General features: G+C 49.8%; 3 protein-coding genes across 3 annotated transcripts; 2 read left to right on the top strand and 1 right to left on the bottom strand.

Moving 5' to 3' along the window:
• Positions 1-929: 929 nt before the first annotated feature.
• Positions 930-1,793, top strand: BDV27DRAFT_154074 (uncharacterized protein; the record flags this gene model as incomplete). The annotated part of the gene is made up of 2 exons (XM_032071902.1): positions 930-1,091; positions 1,161-1,793. 2 exons carry the CDS (start codon positions 930-932, stop codon positions 1,791-1,793), a joined length of 795 nt encoding a protein of 264 aa, XP_031931449.1.
• Positions 1,794-2,667: 874 nt separating this feature from the next.
• BDV27DRAFT_154073 (putative amino acid permease) lies at positions 2,668-4,250 on the top strand (the record flags this gene model as incomplete). Its single annotated transcript, XM_032071901.1, has 2 exons — positions 2,668-4,153; positions 4,204-4,250. 2 exons carry the CDS (start codon positions 2,668-2,670, stop codon positions 4,248-4,250), a joined length of 1,533 nt encoding a protein of 510 aa, XP_031931448.1.
• Positions 4,251-4,815: 565 nt separating this feature from the next.
• On the bottom strand, positions 4,816-7,676 carry BDV27DRAFT_168116 (pectin lyase fold/virulence factor; the record flags this gene model as incomplete). Its single annotated transcript, XM_032074684.1, has 8 exons — positions 4,816-5,407; positions 5,491-5,675; positions 5,736-5,836; positions 5,885-6,164; positions 6,220-6,586; positions 6,646-6,769; positions 6,820-7,180; positions 7,239-7,676. The coding sequence occupies 8 exons, from the start codon at positions 7,674-7,676 to the stop codon at positions 4,816-4,818; spliced, it is 2,448 nt and encodes an 815-aa protein (XP_031931447.1).
• Between the last annotated feature and the right edge of the window lie 1,791 nt (positions 7,677-9,467).

The following is a 9,467-nucleotide window of genomic DNA, read 5'->3' as shown; positions in this document are numbered from 1 at the left end:
TCCTATACTACCGGCTGGTACGGCTCTTGGACAACTGAAGAGCCTAGTCTGCTTAGATTAACTATGGCGGCTGGCTACCTATTATATGCATGGCTTAACGGTCACACCACTCCCACTACACCTATCCATGGTCGGGGTCCGCTGAGACAGAAAAGCCCAGGAGCCGATAGGTGCCCGACTAAGATTGTGACGTCTTATATTATTTGTTCCCATACATCTGCAGTCAGATAATTCATCCAAAGAGCACCCGCACATTGTAACAGCAAGAACCACTACTGTATCTAGAGTTGATATCGGGTCGGGTTTAGTGGAGAACCCAATCAACTCTAGTACAGGTTTTAATATTTGAATCAAACCTGACCCATGGCGAGACTTAGATCTAACTTTAGTTATATTAATATACAGGAGCTATACTATATGAGGTTTAGTATAAGTCTTGGAACCCATGGTATCCCAATGTCTCTGAGCAGAGACTGGGGTACCCCGCGAATGATCTTTATTTCCGGGGATTTGACACCGACAGATTACGTACTAATTCATAATACAACTGCCTATGGCTAATGTCACTCGGAAATGAAGGATAAAGGATTGCAGGTGGTCCGTTTCTGGGGAGCAGGGGTTGTCTCATGAACACACTGGACCGATCAATCACACCTGCACATCCTCGTCCCGTCTGGAGCCCGAGGGTGAGGGGGCTGGACCCTGCTGGTCATGCCATCGAACTGTAATGCCTAGATTGTACCTTGGTTCTCCAAATGTATAAGAACGAAGATTATGCCTCATGATGCTCGCAATCCTTCTCAGTCTACATGAATCTGATACCGATCTCGCCCTCTGCCTAATTCTTTTCAAGTTTCCAACGGTAGCTCACCAGCATCAAATCTTCCTTCCATTCAACTCCTGCAACGGCTTCTAAACACCATCAAACCATGATCGGCGTTCTTGGAGCCTCTGGTACGATTAGCAGCCTACTGGTATCGAAGCTGAGCGGTCAAGAACATGCAACTCGTGCGCTTGTTCACCACTCTAAAGCGGCAACGCAGCTTGCTCTCCCTCATGTTGAGGTCCAAATTGGAGACTACACCAACGATGTCGGCCTCCACACATTTCTCACGGGCTTGGACCAGCTATTCCTGTTAATGGCACCGTCTGAAGAGTAGCTTGAAGTCCAGAACCATATCATCGACCTGGCGAAAGACGCAAGCGTAAACGGCATTACCCAATTATCCGCCTGGACAGCCGCAGAAGACTCGCCCTTGTTGCTTAGTCGGCAGCATCACGCCATAGAAGTTTACCTTGCTGCCAGTGGAATACCGTATACCATCTTGGAGCCACACACATTTATGCAGACCACAAGCATGGCTTTCGCTGAGGAGATTGGTCGCAACAGTACCATGACCTCTTCCGTCACATCAGAAGCTGGTATATTCATGCTAGATGTACGGGACGTTGTCGAGGTTGCAGCCGCTGTTGTCGCCCATGCCCAACATCGCGGTGAGACTTTAGTCATTCACGGCCCCGAGCCACTCTCGTATGCGGATTGTGCAAGACTGATCTCCAGACACCTTGGCCGGGAGATCCGATACCATCTGGTTTCCTACTCTGAGGCCAAGGAACGATTCATGAAAGCTGGAATGGGAGAATTCCTAGCCGACACACTTACTACACTCTCCCAGATGTATAACTCTTGTAGATACGAGCCTGCGTTAAATACAGTTGTTGAGGAATGGACCGGACACCCTCCACGAACATACCAAGACTTCTTGGAAGAGTGCCCTGATACTTCTCAGTGAGCAAAACCATGGCATTAGACTTCAAGACTTTATAACGTCGAAGAATTACACAGTTCATCTTTGCAACGTACCTGCCCGTAGAAAGGTTCACTCACGCGGTCAGAATTCCCAAGTTTTGACTCTTTTACACAATCCAGACTGTTTAACCGTCCCTCAGTCAGTAGGCCAGTCATATTTCCACCTTTGCCTGAGATGCAGTTCAACTTTCTTTGCTTGGGCTATGTTGCGTACTACATGTTTTCTAGGTTTATTTATACAACGACGACTGATGGAGCACTGTCTTCTCTTTCTTCTCTTGTTGGGCAGTGCGAACATTAAGTACTAGGCCGGTTATAATGTATATTCGCCAAGCTCGTGTTCAACCATGACACTGGATGTCGAAGTTTTGGTGACGTATCCAATCGCAACTGGGCTGATCTTATCCAATCGCAAGGAGCCGATAGTGGTGCAGAAGTGGAGACAATGAGGGGAGATTCCAAAGTTTGCAAGGTTAACATTCCCCCAAAGGGTTTAGGCGAGGCTCTATTCCTTGCGGAGTGCAGATCGGGAAGCTCGGATGCGAAGCTCTCCCCGCGTTTTCGCGACGCTATCTTAAGTTCTTGACCTAATCGCGCAATATTTACCGCCTCCCCAAACTATGCGAATCTGCAAGTGACGTCTTTGTACATTATTCTCGACAATGTATTGGTATCTGGCCCCCGGATGGACCAATGACAGGGACAGCGGATTTGATAGGCAAGAACGAGAAGGAGTGTGTGACCTGGCCCTTACATACCCCTACGGCACTTGCGATATATATGTATCCGATATGTATTGCCCCCAGAGTCCGTGAGCATGATGCTCATGTTGTATTCTTCATGATCGTGACCCTAAAATGTCCGATAAGACCTACCTAGAGAAACCCTTGGAGGAGCTCCAAGATGACCCGGATCAAGCGCTTGGGGAGCTGGGGTATATCCCCTCGGAACTCCGTCGAAACCGCTCGCTGTTTACTCTCCTGTTCCAATCGCTGTCGATTGCGGGAATTCCCTTCGCTGAAAGTGGTGCACTCATGCAAGCCATCTATGGCGGTGGTCAGCTCTCAATCTTTGTCGGCTGGATTGTGGTCTGCCTCATGGATCAGTGCGTGGCCATGTCGCTCGCCGAATTAGCCTCTCGATATCCCACCTCCGCCGGTCCTTACTACTGGTCCTTCCAGCTATCCGGGAAACATGCTAAGCTCCTGTCATTCATGACAGCGTGGGTGTGGTTGATCGGGAACTGGACCATCACCCTCGGGGTCAATTTCGCATTTGCGCAACTCCTAGTGGCCACGGTGTCAATCTATTCCAGCTGGGAAGCCACTGATTGGCAGCTCCTTCTGGTCCTCTACGCCATCTGTATCCTGGCCTTCTTGATATGTGGTTTCGGGAACCGCTTTCTTCCCCTTGTAGACACCCTTTGTGCAGGTTGGACTCTGGTGAGCATCCTGGTAGTTTTAGTAGCAGTCTCGGTCTCCGCCAAAGCGGGCCGGCACTCTCCCTCCGATGCACTCGCGCTGTATGATCCCTCCCTGTCCGGCTGGGGAAACTTTTCATTCTGTATCGGTCTGCTACCCCCGGCCTTTGTCTTCTCGGCGATCGGGATGGTGTCCTCGATGGCAGAGGAAGTACATGCACCAGCGATCAAGGTGCCCAAGGCCATGGCCCTCTGCATCCCCGTCGGTGGCACCGCTGGCCTTTTCTTTGTGATCCCTCTTTGTGTCACTCTCCCCGGACTGGTCGACATCACCAACGCACCAAGCGGCCAACCGATTCCCTATGTGTTTCAGGTGGTAATGGGGACGCGGGCGGGTGCCGTCGGTCTCGTCTCTCTTCTTCTTGTCGTCGGGTTTTTCTGTTCCGTCAGCATTACCAACGCCGCATCTCGTTGTACTTGGGCCCTCGCTCGAGATACGGCCCTCCCCATGTCGAGGCTGTTTTCTCGGGTCGATGATCGTCTCCGCGTCCCATTATGGGCATTGGGTCTGGTGACCGTAGTACAAATGCTCTTGGGATTGATCAACCTGGGCAGTAGCAGTGCCTTTACTGCGTTTGTTTCGGTTGGTGTGATCGCTCTGGCTATCACCTATTCAATTCCAATCAGCATTTCCTTATTTTACAACAAGCGCTCCGAAGTATCCAAAGCAAGATGGAACTGTGGGCGAGCGGTAGGAACGATGGTGAACCTTATCGCTCTAGCGTGGATTGCCTTTGAGCTCGTCCTATTCAGTATGCCTTCCACCTTGCCCGTCACACCCGTGTCCATGAATTATGCGTCGGTGGTCTTCGCAGGCTTCACGACGTTGGCCTTTTTATGGTATATAGTTCACGCAAGGAAAGGTATAGCATCTTTCTCAAAACGAGAGCATTCCTCTGCTAACTTCTTTTAGTTTATGTCGGACCTCCGCTATCAGATGGGATGCCCCAGGATATGTAATGTTCATTGTTTTGAACATGTAAAGTCGATTCGATTAGCACCTAGTCAAGCCCAAGTTCCGTCGACCCACTATCGACATTTGCCAAGGGAGAAGCAATGTCCGGTCAAAGCAACAGGATGATTTCAGAACCTGTCTCAGCTTACTTGTCGCAAGTTGCGATCTTTTAATTAGAGAGTGGTGACCTTTTTAAGATATGGCTTTGATGTCCAGCAGTCCAATATCTAACTTACAATCGCCATATGTCACATGTCTTCAGGTCACATGCTGAGCATATCTTTAGATAGTTATCTTTAGATAGTGAGGTAGAACTGAACTATGAGAGGAACAACTTCATGACGATCGAAAGCCTCATCCACTAGATTGAGTAATGGAAACCATTACACCATAAAGCTGCACTGATGACTAGAGGGTTGGATACTATTTATAACCATCGTTGAATTTACGAAAGTTCATTTGAATACTTGAATTGTACATAGCTGCTTATGATTGTAAACACCAGTTGATACAAGTCCGGTAGAGCATCACTGTAAACCATCGAGTTTCTTTGATAGCCTCGCTTTGCTATCATTCCACAGAATCAGCGCCCTCAAAAATCGCGACGCCCACTGACCTCTCCCATGTACTGCCCTCGTCATCTGAAATGGTCACATTGAATCGGTCTACCCCAGCTTTGTCACCGGCAGTGTACGTTGCCACTGTATCTGCTGCAGAGACTGAGCCTAACTCCCCGCCGGATACCTCGAAAGCTGGTTTAGAAAATCCGCCAGCCAGAGCGGCCAAATCGTACTGGACCGATGCTCCTGGTGCCACAAACACATGTGGGTCCGCCATAAAATTGATGTAGCCTTCAATGGTCGTATAGCCATCTCCACCAGTGGAACCGTCCCACCAATCGGCAATACCATCGTCGTTCGCATCCCAGCTTGTCGGCCGCGTAGTGGTTGAGAATTCTTCGAGTCCACCTACATCCGCTTCGTTGTCAATCAGTCCGGGCTTTCCGGTCTTCGAGCCGCTGTACGTGGCGGTTCCATTCAGTGTCTCCTGGATGATACGCTTGTCATGGTCATCGACCACGGGCTGACTCGCACCACTGTCAGAGAGCACACGCTTGTACGCCTCTGTAGAGGTATGCTCTTCGATGTACGAGGGAAAGAAACTATTGTTAGGATTTTCATTAGCAGTTGTGATCGAAAAATGAAAGGAGAGAAAAGGGGAATTTAATAAAGACCCAGGACGTACGGTTCATCGAAGAATTTTTGGTACTCAGGCGCCGGATCAATACTGACGTCGGCAAAGCAGGCGATCTTAGAGGTCTGTCCTGTACCATCTCCAGGTGGGTATTGAACGGAATCCTGGTCAAATACGTCGGGCATTGAGTTCCCAGTACAGTGATACTGTTGGGTTCCAGGCAGGTTATCCTCGTACTGTATCACCCACCCTGGTTAGTCATATCATAATGCATCAATCGAACACAGATCGCTCACCGTAGCTTTCAGATCATATGTTAGTTCACTAGCAGGGCCCTGCTTGTACAGATTGCCAACGAAGTTCACTTCCTTAGCACCACCATCGGTGACACGAGAGCCTACTGAGTTATTAGCCAGGGTAGACGGGGTAGAACGGACAGCCATACCGAAGTTGTACACCACGTTATTTCGAATATCGAGGCGGCCAGCGAAGGTCGAGTTGTCGTCGACACCGCCACCCATGCTCCAGCTCCGGCCTTCCGCATGGCTAATCAGGTTGTGGTGGAAGGAACCGACATCGCCGCCAATGGTTGCTGCATACCCATGGGCTGTCCCAGCAGGGTAGTTCTTGTGTCCAGCGACGTTGAGAGGTTCTGAAATCATGTTGCGCTGAAAGGTGATGTTATGGGCAGTGCGTGACGAGAAGCATTCGTCGATTGCCCATCCCTATGGCTTTGGTTATTCCCTAGGCACAACGGTCTTGAAGGTATGAAAAGCTCACCATTGAACAGCGATCAAGAATACAGTAGTTCGATCCCGCCATGCCCATGCCATCGACCGTTTCGTTCGAGCTAGTCCCAGGTCTGACCCGCACATGCCTGAAGATCACATCGGATGCACCAGAGAGACCTAATGGGTGGCCTTGGACGGCGATGCCCTTGCCAGGTGCCGTTTGACCGGCCACGGTCACATAGCTGTCACTCACCGTTAGACGTGAATCGATCGTTATGACTCCACCCACGTCAAATACGACGATCCGGGGACCAGTCGCGACGGCCAGCGCGTAACGCAGTGTCCCTGGCTCCTCGCTGTCCTCCAGGCTGGTGACTTTGATAACTTTACCACCGCGACCACCACGAGCAAAGCGACTGTTCCATGTTATTATTTGAACCATTATCGCTTCCCTTAGCTCTGCGTTAGAACTCACCCATATCCCTCGGCTCCCGGGAATGCCAATTGCGCGAGCCGAAACATGAATGTCCGACCTGTGTATGTACTCTCCCCAGAGACCACATCAACACGCCAGTAGAAAGTGTCCATTGTGTTTAGCCCTGGCTATGTTAGAGTTTGTCGAAAATTGCACTGGGGCAGGTTACTGTACCTGATAGGACGACCTGCGTTTCGCTCAGCCCTTCTTTGACAACATTTAGGGCATCAGACGAATTTCCCATATAGACATTGTAAGTGACTGAATCCCCAGAAGATGATGCTCTCCAGGTTGCTGTGATACTCTCCTCATCGCCGAGCTCAAGGTGCTCGTCACGATGCGGTGGAGAAGGGAATGAGATTTGATCTTTCAAGGCGGGCGTGTCAATTTCGAAGCCATTGAGATAAACAAGTCCGTCGGCGCCGGAGGGAGTGTATACGACTTCTACCCCTTGATCGGCGGAGTCTACGGTAAATGTCACATAAGACGTTGCGGCCTCCCAAATATTGTCGACTCGAATGGACTGCTTGATGTCCTAGAACCACACATCATGTAAGCGCTCATACGGCTGTATCTGGCTTCTAACGACATACTGAAGCCTTATCTTCACCGCCCACCGAGACAGAAATGAGTGCAGTGGAATCTAAAGAGTCCCAAGCATTATGCCAGGTCAAGAGAGTGTGCTCCCCTGACTCCAGGCCTTGGATGGTCAACGTAATGGGTCCGGGGTTATCACTGGAGGTGGTAATCCCTTGGTTGACGACTCTTTCTCCGAGATGGGAGACGGGCCGGGTATACTGATATTTGTAGCTGTTGCCTTCTAAGTCTGAATTGGACGAGGCGGACAAGGTAAAATCGAGAGAGTCAACCGTCATGGACGCATTCTGACTTTCGTTTTCAATAGTCCAAGTGTGAAAGTCGGGTTCAGAGAGGACGTTAACAGTGGACGGGCTCAAACGAACCCTGATCTGGGCTGTAGCGACCGCGAAAAGCGACGCACTTACAGCCACCAGCCTGCATAGAGATCCCATTCTTACGTTCGATTGGGGTTATTCTGTTCCCCCCCGGAACTGGCACATCTCGCGGCATCATTTATGTGTCAACCTCTCCGCGAATGTCAGCGCGACCGAGAGACAAGGTCATGGCACATGCTAAGCGTCTCAGATGAAGCGTTTCAAGTAAAGGTTGAGTCTGCACCCATCGTTGGCGGAATTTCCTTGAATGGCAATCATGACCCTTAAAAGCAATTTATCGATGTTGCGATCGGCGTGCCGAGCCTGGCGAAACGGAGGCGATCATCCTTATCCCCCAATACTATTCGATGATCCTCCCCCACTGGGGCCTCTCGGACCGAAGATTAATAGCCAGCAAACCCAAGTCGAAACGCCCAGATCTACTTGGTTAAAAATCGGAAACTTCGCTTAAGTTCGTCCACCCAGTCGGATTGTAAATTCCCCAGCAATCGGTAGCGACTGTTGTTTGCTCCCTGCTAACCCCACGTGAGAGGGAAGCAGACACAACAAGACGCAATAGTCAAGACTGAAACAGAGAAACGCATTACACGGTCCAAGCGTAAGAGAAAAGGGCAGAGGACAAGGTCTACAAGGGTTTTCCAAGGTCCGAGCCAGGTGATTGCTGATCAGAGTACAGGTATAAGCTTTTGGCACGAGTCCGATCCGGTTTGCAACTGACCTCCATCGAGCTTCTGATTGTCACTTTCTCCGCTTATGATATGCTTAATGGAGGTGTTGCTTGCTGGTTCGCCCCCGGATGATGATAGCCGCTGTTAATATCCATCTCGAGCCCCTTCTATATCTTGCGATGTCCAACATACTGTAGATATCAGTGATTATTGGATACTGCATTCCATGTTGAGGTCGGTTCAACACTCCAGATGACTGATATATCTCAGCCGGGATGATGGAATAATCTTGCTAAATGCTGGTACGCTGAGATTGGTAGAGAATGGACGACAAATGCAACATGGTTTAGCCCAAGTTCCGTACTTAGACATTGCATTAGAAAGGAGGATGACTTCAGTTCCAGGACTATCGATCGAACAATGATGGAACGGGGACTGACAAATGACAAGGTCCCCATACGGGCTCGGCTGGGCGACATCACCTGAAGTATATCAGTAAACCGCCGTGCACCGTGGCCTCGGAGAAGGCTTTCTCCTGTTAAATATCAAAGGTCTTAGATTCTCCTTGAAGGCCAGTTTGGGTTTATTTGAACCCTTTCATGGGACTCTATGCTCATGATTTCCCAGGACATCTGGGTGGGCTCCTTTTTATACCAGGCTTGCCAAAGATTCACCAGACTCTCCATCTACAGGTTCTACCCTCCGTTAGACCAGGTGTCCCTGACACAAGCATGCCACCGCATGATGGGCTTGGTATCACTCAAACAATAGTCTTTACCAGCATCCCATTGTTCACCCCAGGAGGTGGAAGAAAGAATCTTATACCTGTACTGTCACGCCCACGTACAATTAAAGGCCATTCTGCCGATCAGTGGATCTCGGAATATCTTGGCTGATACAGTAATAAATACCGTCTGAGAAAAAGGTCTATATCATGTTTATATCTGGAACCGTGTCAATACGAGTCTTGACAGCGTAATTTGCAATACACCGCGATCCACAGATCTCACACTAGTATCTCAGTGCCCCTGTCTCCTCCGTTGTTCGCCTCTTTCACGGTGCAAAATGACGAGGTTTCTACTAGATGGGAATGCCATTACTGTGATACTCTATTGGTCCTCTACCGACAGTGTCCATAGCTTCGTCGAAGGTCATTGCATCTCGCTTCCGCGCCCCCCGT

This window comes from Aspergillus caelatus (genome assembly GCF_009193585.1).
Source record: "Aspergillus caelatus strain CBS 763.97 unplaced genomic scaffold BDV27scaffold_23, whole genome shotgun sequence".
NCBI classification, from domain to species: domain Eukaryota; kingdom Fungi; phylum Ascomycota; class Eurotiomycetes; order Eurotiales; family Aspergillaceae; genus Aspergillus; species Aspergillus caelatus.
This window is presented reverse-complemented; position numbering and strand designations above follow the sequence as displayed.